The 18,365-nt window shown below is 33.9% G+C and overlaps 1 protein-coding gene across 1 annotated transcript in view; it reads left to right on the top strand.

Moving 5' to 3' along the window:
* Window positions 1–18,365, top strand: part of PTPRD (protein tyrosine phosphatase receptor type D) — a 2,806,204-nt gene that overhangs the window by 2,631,396 nt on the left and 156,443 nt on the right. The window contains 4 exon segments of the mRNA XM_074282898.1: window positions 2,879–3,466; window positions 3,904–4,004; window positions 5,281–5,540; window positions 15,019–15,109. Of these exon segments, the coding sequence (XP_074138999.1) occupies window positions 2,879–3,466; window positions 3,904–4,004; window positions 5,281–5,540; window positions 15,019–15,109 (1,040 nt within the window).

Raw genomic sequence — 18,365 nt, 5'->3', positions numbered from 1 at the left:
AATTGAACCTCTAAACTGTACTTTAAGATTCCTAAAAGCCAAATGTTGACTTAGAAACCCATATATTAAATTATGTATTGTATTTTTAAATTTTATTTTATTAAATGCTTCTTAAATACATTTTAATCTGGTTCAGCAGCATTAGGAATATTGCCCACAGCTCATGAGACATATTTTTTATATCTCTGCTACATAAGTGCAATGAAAATCTGTCCTAAAATAGACAATTAAATTCTGCTTTATTTGACATCCATCTAATTCTGAGGATCTACTCATACCCATCCTATATCCCATTCAAATGAAACAGAAAAGGCTTTTGAAGTGCAGTTGTTTTACAATTTAATTTTTTAATGGAAATGAGTAACTTTTAAGCCATATCTAATTTATAGGTAATTTGTGTTGGAATTACTGCCTATTATAATTAAATGGTAAAATATTTCCTGATTACCATTCTAAAAGCTGAAAGAAATCAGAATTATAGTTCCTGAAGTTCAGAAATAACCTAACTCATTATTGCATTCTCTAACCAGAATAAGAAAGAGAAAAGTTTAGAAAATCAAAACATGGACCCCTTTTCAATTAGATTGATAAGTTGTGTAAGCTATGCAGACTGTCTTTAGGAAAACCCAAAGAAGATTGTATTGAAAAGTTTCCTTGCCCCATTTTAGAGATGTAGAAACTGAGGTTAATTGAGCCAAATGTGACTTGCTCATAGTTTCACAGCTTATAAATTTTGGAGCTAAACTTCAAAGTCAGATTATTTGGCTCCAAGACCATCTAAGGTCTTAATTTGATTGTTTGGAATGACAGAGCAGTCACATAATATTGCTGTTTTGCTAACTTCAATATTTACCCCCATTACTTCATATCATTCATTTCTCCTTTGAGTGATTTCTTTCCCATCTCAATTATCTTGTCTACCTCATTTTGTAGACAATTTTTTTCTTTTTTTCTTTTTTTTCCTCATATATAGAGGGAGAATCCTACTTTTTACTCACCCTGCTGTTTACTATCTGTATGATTTTAGGTAATTCTTTTAGTCTCTTTTAAGGTTAAGCTTTCTTGTTATTTATGATAGCATAAGAACTTGGTTCTCTTGTCTTCTTATTATCTTCCCACTATTGGGCCAGAGGAAGGAACCATTATAAACATTTCTATCCTTGGTCACTCTTTTCCTTCACAGACATATTCTTGGCCCATATATTACTTATATGTGAAATGTGCAGGGCACAGGACACCTACCATTTCATAGAAATGAAATGCTGATATGTTTGTGTGGTCCTCAGAACCTGTAGGTTAAAATATCTAAAAAGAGAATATTACTTGATGTCTTAGTAAAAATTATTTTTTATTCTCACTAGTTGAGAACTATTAACTAGTTAAAAATGCAGTGAAAACTGCTATTTCAATAGTTTGAGCTGAAAGGGACCTGCCAAATCCCTTCATTTTATAGAGTTTAAGCCCCTGATTTTAGAGAGGAAAGCTAAGGCCAAAAGAAGGACCAAAAGTTGAACAAGTAATTAAAAAGCTGAAACAGTATTCCTTCAATTCCATATCCAGTGCTCTTGCCAACTGATCTCTTATCAGAGATAATTTTAATATTCTAATTTGAGTAAGATCATTTTCAAGAAATCTTTTATATTACTGGATTTTATAGGAAAACTGAAATAATGCTCTTGTTAGTTAAAAAAACTATTGAGAATAATTGTGCCATATTCTGAAACTGACTTACCTGAAGCTAATTAATTATCTATTTAATTTTGAAGAGGGTTATCACTCAGAGGCTGGCATTCATGTATTTATTTATTTATTTATTTATTTATTTATTTGTTTATTCATTCATTCATTCATTCATTTATTTATTTATTTAGTTAGTTAGTTAGTTAGTTATTTAGTTATTTAGTTATTTATTTATTTTTTGAGGATGTGCCTTGGTGGCTTTAGGATCCTTATGGATAAAGTCACAGGTCTTTGAAGTATTGAACTATTAATGATTATATCATAAAGAATAGATTCAAAGGCTTTGCTAATGTCAAAACTGGAATTGCTACTCCCTCTTGATCTACTGATTCTCTTCAAGAAATTAATCTGGTTTTATAGAAACAATTCTGTAGAAAGTCCTGTTGGTTATCTTGCTGTAACTTGTTTGCTTCAAATGAGTCTTTTTTTTTTTTTTTTTTTTTTTTTTTGACTGAGGCAATTGGGATTAAGTGACTTGCCCTGGGTCACACAGCCAGGAAGTGTTAAGTGTCTGAGACCATATTTGGACTGAGGTCCTCCTGACTTCAGGTGCTCTAGATACTATACCAACTAGCTGCCCCTTCAAATGAGTCTTAAAGATAGATCCTTCAAGAGTCACTCAAATGGAAGTGACCATTTTCTCAGGGAAAATGCAGAAAATATTCTTATTAAAGGCAAGTTTAGACCAGATGACCTTGAAGAGCCCTTCCATTTCTCATTTCTGTTCCTCATTTCTCTCATCAAAATCTTGAATTGGAATCATTCTTTCATCCTTCCATGTATTGCTTTATTGTTTTTTTCTAGAATTTGAATGTGGTTAATACCAAAATAAAACTGGTCAAACTGAATTGTCAGGCTAGATAGCCTAGGGTAAAAAGAACTGGGTTTGGATGAGAAGACCCACATTTTGCTGACACTGTTTCTTAACCCCATTGGAAGTGAACATTCCTGAAAGCCAGGTGTCCTTTTGAAAGGACCTTCTAGTTCTTGCAGGCCTAAGTAGAGGAATATATAACATGGTTACCTGTACATGGGCTTAGGTAATATAGCTTCTCTGTGGGGAAAAATTGAAATGTTAAAATGTATTTTTTGATTTTCAACATGCAACCCCATATGATGAAATCATGTTGTGCTACAGTTCCAGGGAAGCCCCGACTGGTGATCAGTCACACTCAGATGAACACTGCTCTCATCCAATGGCATCCTCCTGTTGACACATTTGGCCCCCTTCAGGGCTATCGTCTAAAATTTGGACGAAAGGACATGGAGCTGCTCACGACCCTTGAATTCTCAGAGAAGGAAGACCACTTCACTGCTATGGATATCCATAAAGGAGCATCTTACATCTTTAGGCTCTCCGCTAAAAACAAAGTGGGCTTTGGGGAGGAGATGGTCAAAGAGATTTCTGTTCCTGAAGAAGTGCCCAATGGATTCCCCCAGAACCTCCACTCAGAAGGCACCACCTCAACATCAGTCCAGTTGTCCTGGCAGCCACCCGTCTTAGCAGAGAGAAATGGCATTATCACCAAGTACACCCTTCTATACAGGGACATCAACATCCCTCACCACCCAGTGGAGCAGCTCATTGTTCCCGCTGATACTACTCTGACACTTACTGGCCTAAAACCCGATACCACATATGATGTAAAAGTACGTGCTCATACAAGCAAAGGGCCCGGTCCATATAGTCCAAGTGTCCAGTTCAGGACACTGCCTGTGGATCAAGGTAGGATTTGTCTGCTTATGGCCTTCTCCTTGAAAGGAATGTCGGTCTTGGGATATCAGTGTTTTGAAGCTGTAAATAAAACTGATCGGCCCATTCATATTAATAGGTTCAACAAGAGCACAAGGTAACGTATGTAAATCTTAATATGTTTCGGATGCTGTAGATTTCAGTTATTCCATGCCAAGCAAGTCTGGCTGACAGTCGCACATTATCTTCAGGTAAGGAAAGCACAAAGTAGTTAAATCAATTGTGTGAAAAGAACTACCTTTGTAAGAATGGGGTATTAAAATGAATGCCTTAAAAAAGGTAGGATACCAACACATCTCTCATGGATCAAAATAGAAAGCAAGTAGTTTACTCCCTTTGATTAGCGGTGGAAAAGGGATAGGTAGTGAATTTTTGGAAATAGTTTGAATACATTGTTTTTCCTTTTCCAGCAGTGTTTGCAAAAAATTTTCATGTCAAAGCAGTAATGAAGACGTCAGTATTACTATCTTGGGAGATTCCAGAGAATTATAATTCTGCCATGCCTTTCAAAGTAAGTTGTTTTCTCATTTGTAAACCATCAAGGATAAAATCAGGGGTGACAGATCATCCAGTTCAGTTATTTGCCGAGCATAGGGGATCTTTTGCTTCTGCTATATTTAAGTGGCATGAGAACCAGTAGAACTGAACATGGCCTTAGTATTTGCCCTTTGTCATTATGAACTTGTTCCCTGCGTGTAAGTGGGAAAGCAACATTCCAAGTCAGAAGGCTGACATTGCATACAGTGTAGGAGATAAACTCAGCAATCACTTAATACTTTAGGTTGTTAGGTTCTAAACACAAAAGAGAATGAAAAACAAATCAATCTTCTTTTTATATCAAACTTGAACTTTGCTAACCTAAATGGGAATCATCTTCAGAGAAATATATTTCTTTGCCTTCTGTCTATCTGTAATGCATTTAGCTTCTGATAGTGATTGAATTCACTATTTTGACATTTTCCTATTAATTTTCTTTTAATTTTTTCTTGATGCCTACTGATAAAGTTCAGCAAAAAAAAAAGAAGAAGAAGAAAGAGAGAAAAGAAAAGAAAAAGGACCATTGTATCACATAGGAGCTAGACTAGAGCTAGGGAATTCTTAAGCTCTCTTGAAGTTTTTTCTGTGCTTCTGCAACTTTAATATCATGGGATTTTGATCTAGAAAGGACCCTGGAAAGCACCCACTATAAACTTTTTACACTACAAGTTAGTAAATTAAAGTCTAGACAATTTAAGGGACATATCTTTAGGCAGTGAGAAAATGATGATCCCAGATTCATAATCAAATTTTTCAATAGCATATCTGCTTTTCATTAAGCCTAGGGAGTCTTAAGTCTTTAAGTCTATAAGATTGAAAAAAATGGAAATTTTTAGAAAAGTCTTGTAACAGTACATTGAAGTACATGTATATTCCATTAAGAACTTAACAAAAACCTCCATATTCACTCTATCATATATTTATGTTGTAGGTTAAAAAAAAAAGTCATAGAAGAAAAAATAATCTTACAAAAGAATAGTGGACAACTCCATATTGTTTTGAATTTTACAGAGCTCAGAATGCTCATCCAATTATTTTGGGTTGATTTATAGTATTACTAGTTCCATTCAGCAAACTCCTGCTTTATGGAAGCACTTTGTTAGTTTTAAGAGAAGACTCATAATTGAAATAAAACATATTTTTGGCCTTCATGAAGCTTATTCCTAGTAGCTAAACAAGACCATATCATTTTAGATAAGGCATTTGTGTCTCTCTTATTCAAACATTATTGAATGGATGCTTCTGTTTAGATCCTTTATGATGATGGGAAAATGGTAGTTGAGGTGGATGGCCGGGCCACACAGAAATTAATTGTCAACCTAAAGCCTGAGAAATCCTATTCATTTGTCCTAACAAATCGAGGGAATAGTGCTGGTGGTCTTCAGCACAGAGTGACAGCAAAGACAGCTCCAGATGTCCTGCGTACCAAGCCTGCTTTCATTGGGAAAACCAACTTGGATGGGATGATAACTGTGCAACTACCAGAAGTACCAGCAAATGAGAACATAAAGTAAGTTTATTAAAGAAATAAGGTCAAATGGGAAAAAGTGTAGGGGGAAGGATTAACGCTAACAGAGAAGAATGAAAAGTTCACAACTGACAGAGGGTTACCAGTGGACAGAAGACTTCTTGAAATCCATATGTAATAATAAAGAGATTATCATAAATTGAGGGAAATAATCGAATTTTTATTGTTGTTGTCACAACTATTCTGTCCACATGTATTTAGAGCAAATCATATAACCAAGATAAATCTGTGATCCCCATGGAAAGTCAATTTTCTTAAACAAAAAGAAAAGGGTGATTTTGACAGTTACTGAATCACATGCAGAATATAAGGATGTATTTAATTTTGTTTATTTTAGATACATTGCAAATAATATCTTACTGAGAAATTCAATAAAAAGTGTTTATAAGGTAAAATCTTTGATAAATCTAAATTCAGTTATATAACTGTATATCTTTTAAAAAAAAATGTGTTTAGTCATTTTCCAGTCAAGACTAACTCTCTGTGACCACATTTGGGTTTTCTTGGTAAAGATACTAGAGTAGTTTATCAACTCTTTCTTCAGCTCATTTTATAGATGAGGAAACTGAGGCAAACAAGGTTTAAATGATTTAGTATCACACAACTTAAGTATTTGAGGCTCTTAGCTACCCTTAAAAAACACAGATTCACCAAAATTTCAAGCTACCCATAATTTCAATATGGCCACCAATTTTAATTCTCTCTTCATCTTTTCAAGCCCTCAAAAATTTCAATATGATGCCAATAGATAGATACATAGATATCTGCATAAATGTGTGTATGTGTGTGTGTGTGTGTATGTGTGTATGTGTGTGTGTGTGTGTGCAATTAAACATAATGGCAAAATTGTAATGAACAGAAAAAATATGAACAATAAAGGAGGAAGATAGAGTTAGAGAGGAAAATGGAGATTCTATCAATATTTTACCTTCCTGTGGTTTGCCTCAACCTCAAAGATAAACTAAAGTCCAGGGCCAGGCACAGTCTGCCCCTTCCTTCCTGCATCTGTAGTTCGAAAACTACACCTTTGGGAACATTTGGTCTCTGTCATGCTACAGTGAAACTGTTTAGAAGTAGATTTCAGAGGAAAAGCATACAAGTCTTATATTAACTATATCTGAAAGTACAATTTAACTTTTCTGAAGTTGAGCATTTTTCATTATAGTTTTCACTTGGTTCTATTCTTCTTCCTAAATATTGGAAAATAGGAAAACTCACCCTAACTCCTCCCTCCCCCAAAAGTAGGATGCATAGAAAAAAAGGCAAGAAATCTCAGTAATTCATTTGATTAAAGTAAAAGAGAATCAGCTAATGTACAAGAGATCTTGGCTTGAAGATTTACAGAATGAAAGGAAAGACCATTCATTCCAGACTTCCATTTCATTCTGTTCCTTCTGAATGGGTGAATACCTAGGTCCATAATTCCTCTTTTGTTGCTTTCTTCCTTATTTGCCTTTATTTTTAACCTGTACTTCACTTATCTGTTGTTGATTTTGTTTGTTTCGTTTGTGTGGAATTGGGGAAAAGAGGGAGTAAGCAGCAAAGAGAAAGCGGTAGGAAAAGAGAGGAAAGAAAATGAACTTTCATTCCCATCTTCTCCCTCTCTAGTCCTGAAAATAGATATGGTAGGATAAGATAGAATACAGGATAAGAAAGAAAGGAAAGTATTCTTTTTTAGAAACATATTAACAAGCTCCAGAAAGTATTGCCACTCATCCTGGGGAAGGGAAATAGTGTAAAAGTAGTAGACTAGGAGAGCATCAGAGTGAGAACCAATATTAGAACTAAGGGAAAGGAAAAAGGAGAGCTCTTGATGTCTAATGACGTTAGGGAATAATCACTGGAAGCGCCTCACTTCAAAAGACTTAAAATGTGTAAAGAACTTTGCAAACCTTAAAATACTTTCCAAATCTTGGCTGCTGCTATTGGTGCAGATAACCTTTCCTGTGATACTGACCTGAAAAAAAAAATAGCATATCAGGAAGCTTTCCCCATGTTAAGGAAGGTTAACATCTTTCTTCCTTCATTATTCAGTATCTGATCATGGAAAGAAAGCAGATATTTCATTGGAGATATATAGAACTGTTCACACTTTCAACAAAACTGGTGCTAAATTTATGTTCCTGGGCTAGCTCTTCTTTAGGTGAGAGCTGTCTGGAAGCCTGCCTGTAATTTTGTGTGAGAAAAATGCAGTTTTGGTGATTGAAAGCTGCTTTGCCTACCTGCACAAATGTTTCTTCTCTTCCAAACTAAGAGACAAAAAAACCAAACCAAACCAAAACAAAACAAAAACAACATGTGCAGGTCTATTGGATAGGTTTGGACACTGGTACAATATTTTCTTTCTAAATAAATGTGGTAAATAGGGCTTGTTTTGACCCTGATTCTTATGTTCTCTTATGACCCTTGTAATTGTTTACTTATCAGTAGGGAAACAAGTAAAGATTGATTACTTTGGGCAGTAACAATATTGAAATTAGTACAAGAAGGGCAGCAAGACTCTGTTGCTTACAAAAGATGTCATTTTTACTTCATTTGGTTCATAGTAGTTTTTTAATGGGTGGTTCTATGTCTAAAATACTGAATTCCACCTCATCTATTTTCACAACTCTACATTTGTTTTAGCAAATGCTAGCTTTGGTGATTCTACAGCAGGCATTTGTCTAGCCCAGAGCAATCTAAGTAAAAATTTGACAGCTTTGGGACACAGCATTGTTCAGAGTCATATCATAGGGGCAGAATTTGGGGAAGGGTAAAGATGCAAATTATATGAGCATGTAGAACAGTAAGAAATGGGCATTGTAGACTATATTTGCAGAAGAAACTGCCAGAGATTATATAAAAGAAACATAATCTATAAATTACCCATTTTCCATTTCAGGGAGAACAGAGCTAAAAGAGGGGAAGTAGTACTTTGGGGAAATGGTGCATTTGCTATTATCTTATTTTTCGTGCCTTTTCTTTTTTTCTTTATGAGAAATGGAAGAAGTATGACATGATAGAATTGGTTTTGTGGACTACTCTGGGGAGTTCAGTAAGAATTTATTTGTTCATTTGCCTAATGTTTGTTAATAAAATACTTCACATTTAGAACAACATTTAATAATTTTCAATAGTAGGATAAATAACATTTAACAATTTTCAAGTAAATGCTTTCACGTACATTATATCATTTGGTGTGTATATATATTTGATCATGAGAGATTAGCAGGAGGTTACTCTTAGCTACCTTTCACAGCAGAGAAAACCCTGATTTTGTGTCAAAATCACAAAGCTAGTGAGTATGCGGGAGTCAGACATGGGTCTTTGGATTCCTTGTTCTCTGTGCTACATTATTTTTCACACACTGTGCAAAATACTGCAGGAAGAACTTTGTAAATATTTTAAAAAATGTTTTAGTCCCCAGATATTTACAATCTTACAATAGATAAGACTTCAATGCAAATAATTACAGTATAGAGCAATGTGTGTTAAGTACCATAAAATGGACACAGATGATAGTTAATCAATTAGGTAGTTATTAAATACCTGCTAGACCCTATACTAGTTCCTGTGAATACAAAGATAGTAATTAAACAGTATAGAAAAATGTCTAGGAATTTACATTGTATTAGGAAAACCTATAGGAACATTTTAATTACGTACAAATTAGCTACAAGGGATTTGGGTTAAGAAAAGAGAAGAGGCCCTAACAACTAAAGGAAACAGGAAAGCCCATCCAGTCTTTGAAAGAAATCAGGAAGTCTAAGAGGAGAAGTTTAATAGGGAATGTATTCTAAACATGGGGGAAAGGATGTCATCCCTATGTAAAAACAGAGAAATAGATGTATCATCCAACGTGAGGAGCAGAAAAATTGTCAGTCTATTTGGGCCACACAGAATGGAAAAGGGAATAAAATATCATAATGTTGGATTATGAGCTCCTTGAGGTCAGAGATTGTGTCTTTTACCCTATTTTATATCTCTAAATTTTAGCACAGTGCCTTACAAATGAATGTTTATTGGCTGGCTGACTGAAAATAGGACCTGGTTCTGAAGGACATTTAATGCTAGACAGAAGAGTTTGGCTTTGATCTTAGAGGTGATATTTAGTTTAGTTTTTTTTTTTTTTTTTTTTTTTTTTTATTTAAAGGAAGATATTTAGTTTTATCAAGTAGCACTGGTCAGAGCTGTGCTTGAGAAGAATCAATTTGGCAATTGTGTGTGAAAGATAGAATAGAAATGGAAAAGACTTAAGGGAGTAAAATTTCACTCTTACAAAATAACTCTTGCAGTTATCCAGGTAAGACGTGATGAGAACCTGATTCAAGTGTCTGGCTATATGAATAAAGATAAAGGGACAGATGTGAGAGATGTTGTGGCAATAGAATCTACAAGATTTGGCAACACTGTATATGTGAAATAACAGTAAGAAATTGAAAATGACATTATGGTTTCAAAATGGGATGATTACAAGGATGATGATGAAAATGTCTTCTAGGAAATTCTAGAAGATATAATTTTGGGAGAGAAGATGATAATGAGTTTTATTTTAAACATTTTTTGTTCATGATCACTATGGGACATCCAGTTTGAAACACTTAATAGACAATTGATAGAAAACTGGAGCTCAAGGGAGAGGCAATGGCTAGATATATAAATTTGGAAATCATCTATATGGAGATGGCAAATTCACAGGAACTGATAAAAGCAGAAATTGAGAGGAGAGAGAAATCACTGAGCAGTGAGCAAAAACTTAAGGAAAGATGTGGTTTGTTTTTGTTTGTTTTTTTAATTCTTAACAAATGAAGGTTTTTTGCTGTTGTTTTCAACATTCATTTATTTTAATAGTATTTTATTTTTCCAAATACATGCAAAGATAATTTTCAACATTTATCTTTGTAAAACCTTATGTTCCAAAGTTTTCTCCTGCTCATCTCCCCTCCCCTTTCCAAAGGCTACAAGCAATATGGTATAGGTTAAACATGGGCAATTCTTCTAAACATATTTCCATATTCATCATACTGTCAAAAAAAAATCAGATCAAATGGGAGACAGTGCAAGAGAAAATTAAGCAAACAAACAACAACTAAAGGGGAAAACACTATGTTTGCTATACATTCAGTCTCCATGGTTCTGTTTCTGGATGTGGATGGCCCCTTCCATCACACTGTCTATATTGTTACTTCCTTGAGTTACCTCATTGCTGAAAAGATCCAAGTCCATCACACTTGATCATCACATAATCTTCTTGTTACTGTGTACAATGTTCTCTTGGTTCTGCTCACTTCATTCTGTTCATTATATAAACAGAAGTTCATGTAAGTCTCTCCAGGGTTTTCCAAAATCAGCTTGCTCATCATTTCTTATAGAGCAATAACATTCCATTCCATTCCATTCCCCAACTGAGGGGCGTCCACTCAATTTCCAGTTCTTTGCCACTATAAAAAGGGCTGCTACAAACATTTTTGTACATGTGAGTCTTTTTTCCTCTTTTATTATCTTTTCTGAGTTGTAGACCCAATAGAGACATTTCTGGATAACAGGGTATGCATGGTTTTTTAGCCCTTTGGGCATAATTCCAAATTACTCTCTAGAGAGGTTAGATCAATGAATAGGATTTTTGATAGGGAGAAATGCAGGAGAAGACTTTGTGAACCAGAACATGTAGGTGGGAAAGCAAAAAGTCTTAATCATTCACTGAAATTCAGACATTTCACTTGATGACCTAAAAGTTGGTAATATCCAATAGAGAAAAATATGCTAAAACGTTTAATTTTGGCTTAATCATGTGACTCTATTTCCATGTCTACCTTCACTGTATAAGTATCTGTTGCTGAGAGTTTGGGTCCTAGGAAGCAGCTGAAATTGATTTATCATGCTGCACTGATAGTATCAACTCAGGACAAAATAATAGAACAAAGACCAGTGATCTCTCCCTAACCCCCCCTCCCTTGACTTGTGATACAAGTAATAGATTACAAAATAGATTCTTTGGGTTAAATGGAAAAATAAAAAGTTTCTGTGAACTTCAAACCTGAAGGTTCTCCCAGTAGGGAAAAGTTTTACACAGCTAATTCATTAGATTAAGACCATTTATTGACTTAAGTATTCACTATAAAAAATAGGCCTGGGGAATACAGTTCATCATGAAATACAGATAAACATTAATCACTCAATTATTACCTCATTTTGTGGAGCCTACTTGAATTTGGAATGCAAGTAAAGGGAAAATTAGAGATTTATTTTCTTCTATTGGAGGTCATTTCATTCTACCCTAAATTCTTTCAAACCCCAGAACTGAATAGTCATGATGCTTTGATGCAGATACAGACTAGAACTGCCTATCTGAATTGTGGCAGTCATAACTACTCTTGCAGAAGAAAGCAGACATTGAAATAGAATTATTGGATAAACTAATTCGAATTAGACAATTATATACATACATACATACACACACACACACACACACACACACACACATATATACTTGGGACCATCTAGGTCAATTCTTTCATCATACAAGTCAGGAAAATGAAGTTTCTATAGGTCAAGTCACTTGTGTAATGTAACATGAGAGACAGGATACGTACCTCTAACTGTAAAGATAGTGCTACTTAAACTGTATCATACTTATTTATACAGATAACATTTGCAAGGCAAGAAAATGAATGTTTAGCCCTACCTAACCCTATAAAGATTTAAGGATTGGGAAGCTGAGGCAGAGGCATGAGTTTTCAGTTATGAGAAGTTCTGATATTTAATTCTATATTGCTTTCAATATTAAAGAATTGCTTTGAAATGGTCATTATTTTGACCACCATTAATGAATGCTTTGGAGATAAATTGAGGTATAATGTTATGGTTGTACTACCTTAGTGCTAATTAATTGCAATGGATGGATAGTTCCATTCCTTTTCTAATCACAAAGAAAAGGAAAAAAAATTAAACATGGCTGCAGAATAGAATAATGGGGTGAGGAGAGAAGGGTTACAAATAAACACAATAGAGAAAGAGCTAAGAATGCATAGAAGACTGTAAAAAATGGTAACTCAAAACTTGAGAAGTGTAAATATTCATAGCATCCCTCAGAATAGTGTAATATTTGAGTTTTCTGGCTCAAGATGATAGGAGTTCATTTTTGATCCCTTTCTTTGATCTTAAACACTTAGCTATCTTCTCTTACCCATGTCAATTCAAAAGACAGTTATTTCCTTCAAGAAGCCTTCCCTGAAAGTGGAAATCTTCAACATAAAGAAGATCCAACTCACTTCCAGTTGATCAATGATGGACAGGGGTAGCTGCACCCAGAGAAGAAACACTGGGAGGGGAATGAAAATTGTTAGCACTAATATCTGTCTGCCCAGGTTGCATGTACCTTCGGATTCTAATGTTTATTGTGCAACAAGAAAATGATATTCGCACACATGTATTGTACCTAGACTATATTGTAATACATGTAAAATGTATGGTATTGCCTGTCGTCGGGGGGAGGGAATAAAGGGAGGGGGGGTAATTTGGAAAAATGAATACAAGGGATAATATTATAAAATATATATATATATATTAAAAAAAAAAAAAAAAAGAAGCCTTCCCTGAAAACTCCAGCCATCATGTAGAATTTTGTATTGTATCTCCCTGATAAACTTATAATATAATTTTGTGTATTATCATGACTTGCTTGTTATCATTCAATATTATCTAGTCTATGAAGTAAGGAATCTTATCTTTACTAAAATTGTTGTATCCTCCAATAATCTAACACAACTTCTATTATGTAATAGGTGCTTAATAAATGAAAGTTGTTGGCATGCAGTTGACTAGCTAACTGATTGAAGAATTTATTGAGTCATTACTTCAGGCCCAGGGGAAAGTTGCTCATGTTACTTATATAATTATTGCTTCCACTAATACAAATTGTGGTCCCTCCATAACTTAGTATGAATTGCTTGTCTAACAACATCAATCATTCAAATGTAGCATTGCAGTGATTGGGATGAAAATAAAAGTATTTCCACCTTGATTTAATCCATCGGATTTTGTGTTCTTTTGGTGTTGACTATTAGGTGATTCCATATGATTGCATATGGATTGTGAGGCACCAGAAAATATGTTAGTGGAGCCTTCCCCTCTTTTTTTTTTTTTTTTTGATAGTGACAAAAATATTGTTGATTTTTTGAGAAGTGTTTATATAACCTTGTTACTCAGTTACAACTATTCCCTCATTTTTTTTCTCAAGCTTGGTTAATATTAATATACCTATTTTAATACCTTAAAATTTCATAATTCCTAGTTATATTCTATGGAAAATTAGTTAAGAGGAAGGAAATAAACATATACTACCACATATAAATATAAAATATAATATAATATAAAATATAAAATAAACATATACTTTCTGTAAGCATCATGATCCCTAGTTTTGTTGGTGTGGCACTGATTTGTTATTCCTTCAGAGATCAAAGCCCCTGCATACCTTAATAAGAGAATTTTGTAAGTTTCTGACAAAAAAAAATTCATTCCCTAATGAATCGTCTAGTAATGAGCATCTCAGAATATATCTAAACTGATCTTGTAACCAGATACAAAGTCTACCTCTGGCCCTGTTCTTAAATCTTTCCTAGTTCAAGGAGGACCTTCCAAAGCTGGTTCTATATTTTCACAGCATTCAAGTCATGACAGTCAATTACATCTCAGAAATGAAACATCAGAGGAGAAAATAGTAGAAGTTGCCCTTTCTTAAAAAGAACACCTTAGAGGAGAGATTTAAAATAAAATGGGAAGAGTGTTCCATATTACAGAAATCCTAGCTCTCTAAATATAATTTTAGTCATGCTTATAAAACCAGAGTACAATTGTAACATGCTTATTTTCCCTTTTTAAAAAAATGTCAGTTATCAAATGCAGAGGGTGTGGTATGAAAAACAGAATGTTTAGTTTTAGAAATTGAAAGATAAGACCCACATCTATACAAGGAGGCAGAGAGACCTGGGTTGGATTGCCTCCAAACACCCTGGTTATTATTATTATTATTATTATTATTATTATTATTTTAATTAACCTCTTAATAATCAATCCATTCTCTCTCTCTCTCTCTCTCTCTCTCTCTCTCTCTCTCTCTCTCTCTCTCTCTCTCTCTCTCTCTCTCTCTCTCTTTCTCTCTCCCCCCCCAAATATAGGAGTTTTTAACCTCTTAATGCCCTAGGGAATATGCTACAGAGGGAATTAATTGATAATCTGTATTGCAGAATTGCCTTCTAGATATTTCATAATACCTCATCATCAAAGTTGCAATGAAATGCCTGTTTTATTGGAAAAAGTGAAAAAAAATTAAGTAATTGGTTATGAATACTTTGAGAGAAGAATGCACTTTTCATCTAATTTGCCTTTAATCTCAGTCACTGTATAAAAGATAATTTTTAAGTCAACATATTTCACTGCTTGAACTTATTTTAACCGTTTTGTCTATATTTCCTTTTAGGGGTTATTACATAGTAATTGTGCCTTTGAAGAAGTCACGTGGAAAATTTATCAAGCCATGGGAAAGTCCAGATGAAATGGAATTAGATGAGGTAAATGTCTCTTTTGTTTATTTCATTACATTGACTATTTAATTAATTAAATAGTAATCATACCATGATGGTCTCTAGTCCATTTGCTACCTTGAGATGTCTCTCTAGTATGAGTTATCAAGGCATATGTTCACAGTCTGTAGGGGGCCAACACAAAGATGCCATTACTTAAATTAGAAGATGCTGAGTTGCAGCAAAATGTACAAATGGTTTTAATTATTCTTGGCTGTAATATTTTTCTCTTTGCTTGTTATAAACCAAGTTGCAGAAGCATGGGAGGTGAAATAAGCTATCTTAAAGGTTTAATCATCATTGATATGAACTTCAATAATAGTCTACTTCATCAATGAGGTATTGGCCCAAGATACAAGAAGTGCTAAATTGAAATATGCACCATAGTTTAATATTTAACTTCTCTTGTGGCTTTTGTGTGTGGTGCATATAATTCTGCTCATAAGGAAATTATTTTTCAGTCTCCTTCATATTTAAACATTTAAAATAGTTTTGGAATGGGGAAATTTACAGCCTTATCTTCTTTGTACAACAGTGCCTTACCCACAGTAGATATTTAATAAATCTTTATTATTCACTCAATAAAAAAATTCACAACTAGTAAATACAGTAAATACAATACATAAATTAATTATGGTCTTGATTTCCCAAAGCTTTCTGAGGAAGAATTATTTGGATTGTTTCATTTTATATAATTAGCTAGTCCAAAAAAAGAACTATATGCAAATTATATTTTTATAAATTGGATTTATTAAGTTCATATCTGAATTTGGCTTTTATAGATCTTCTATAGTCTAATCTTTTATGGGTGAAGAAATTGAGGCATAGAGAAGTAAAAAGACCTGCCCCAAAGTGTGTGTGTATATATATATATTACAGCTGAGCAACATTTGTAAATGTAGCAAAGGGTATTGCTGTTTAGATACTGGTTTGAATCTTCTGTAAAGGAGTTTTTAAAAGTGCTTTTATTTAAGTGATTTTTAAAAATTTTAAACATATTTTCTTAAGTAAAGTACTCATACATTTGTACATGTATATGTTTATGCTTATGTATGTAGAAAGATAGGTTTGATTTTTTTTTTATCCTCCTCCATAACTAATTAATTAAGAATAAGAAGTTGCTATATTTTCAGAGGTACAATTAATACAGAGGATAGTCCCTTCTCTCAAGGAGGGAAAACAACATACAAAAGAAGTCAAGAATGCCGATGGGAGTGAAGGTGAAGACAGGGGATATTCAGTAGCAAGGCACATCATGTTCTGTGGAATTAAACCAGGTGGAGCAACAGATGGGTAGAGTGAAATGAGTCAGAGAGTCATTTTTGTCTTCCATCAAGAAAGGCATTGAGAAGAGTTTAGTATTCCTCCCTCCAGCCATCTAATTTGAGAAGACCAGAGACTGAGGGAGTACTGAGTTACAGTATGGTGATGAGATTAGGGATGATAAACTTAATTTAGGAGGGGCATCTTATTCTGTATCAGTGAAACTAGGCAGAGCAGAGGATACCGAGTGAACTGAGGGAGGGAAATTTAAATTCATCCTTAAGTGTTTGTGTTAACATTTGTTGTTGTTCAGTCATTTCTGTTGTCTGCCTCTCCATGAACCCATTTGGGGTTTTCTTGGCAAAGATACTGTAGTTGTTTACTATTTTCTTCACCAGTTCAAATTAAAGTTGAGGAAACTAAAACAAAAAGGATTAAGTGACTTGCTCAGTGTCTCACAGCTACTAAGTGTCTGAGGTCAGATTTGAACTCAGAAAATTGAGTCTTCCTGACTCAAGGATCAGTGCTGTATCCATTCCACTACTTAGTTGTCCAGCCAATGTTATTATTGTCAGTAGTTGAGGGATTTTTCAAATATCCTGGCATTATTTCCCTAATATTGTCAAATAATTTAGGTAATTTTAAAATTGTTTTCCTCATCCCCAGCACAATGTTCAAAAGACACAGAGAAGAAAATAATTATCTGTGATACTGCAAGAATAATAATCCTTCATTAGAAGATGCAAAAGGATTAGTTAGTCTCTCCAAAGTAATGGAGAGCAAGATATGATTTTTCTTACAGCTGACTAATCAATTAAAGACTGAAATATTCTTCATTATTTTAATCAGTTCTCAAATAATTTTCAACAATATCTCCATTCCATTTTGATTAGAATTAGTTTTTTAAAACGTGTGACCTACTCTCTTTTTTACTTAAAAAATAAACTGACAAAAATGTTATTCATGACACTGAGATAGTCTAATATTGAATTGAATGCATTTAAGCTTTAAGACCTATTTTTAAAAGTCATTTGGTAGTAAGTAATGAAAACTGAGTTACTATTACAACCAAATTTTAACCTCCAGAATCCCCATCATAATGCAGTAAGGCTAATAGATTAAAATGTGAGGCTCTATGACATTGAACTTCCTTGCAATTAAATTCTATGGGTCTGTGCTGCTGATTCCTATAACAAAGGGTCATTTTAATCATCCTGCAAGTTGTGGTGCATTAATCTGTATAATAGTTTGATAAAGAACATTTATTAATTCAGAAATATTTAGGTCAGGATGGGTTGTTTCCCACTTTTTTACTGATATAATTGAGACCACATTGTAGAATTAATGGTGGAAGAAATAAGATATGCATTGACTGGAAAATGAAAATTATTTCTGATAAAGAACCCAAGCCCTTGATATATCTTTTGGAAGTACTTCCAATACATCAAGTAACTATTGTAGAGGGGAACGAATGAGTAGTAAGCGATGTTCTCACTTTATGCTTACTCATCTACTTTCTGTTCCCTCCAGACTCTTTTTTATCCCCCTTACTGTGGATAATATAAAAGCTTTGTCGCAATTTCATCGTACCACTTGACACTTCCAAATATGACAAAGCAGTGCTACTCAGATGAAAGTCTTAAATATGTTTGACCAAGTAATTTTTTAAAAAGCCTGTAATTCAATTTGTTGGAAACCTCTCAAATGAGAGAATGGTGGCCTAAGGGAATTTCTGCAGCTATGACTCATATCTATGCCTATAAAAATTGAAGGATGGTTCTGAAGGAGAATTACTCCCAACATTATCTTCTAGTTTGTCCCATTCTGTGCAAGAGCCTCCCAAAGTGATAAATTCCATGAACACAATTGCTGTTATCAAGGCCAGTTCGGGCACATTTGTTATTACCAATATAAAAATGGGAGTATTAGTTATATTTATTGATGGTAGCTCACATTTATGTAGTATTTTAAGGTATAAAAG

The sequence above is a fragment of the Sminthopsis crassicaudata genome, chromosome 1 (genome assembly GCF_048593235.1).
Source record: "Sminthopsis crassicaudata isolate SCR6 chromosome 1, ASM4859323v1, whole genome shotgun sequence".
In the NCBI taxonomy this organism is placed as follows: domain Eukaryota; kingdom Metazoa; phylum Chordata; class Mammalia; order Dasyuromorphia; family Dasyuridae; genus Sminthopsis; species Sminthopsis crassicaudata.
Note: the sequence above shows the minus strand (reverse complement) of the source record. Positions and strands in the feature narration are given on the sequence as shown.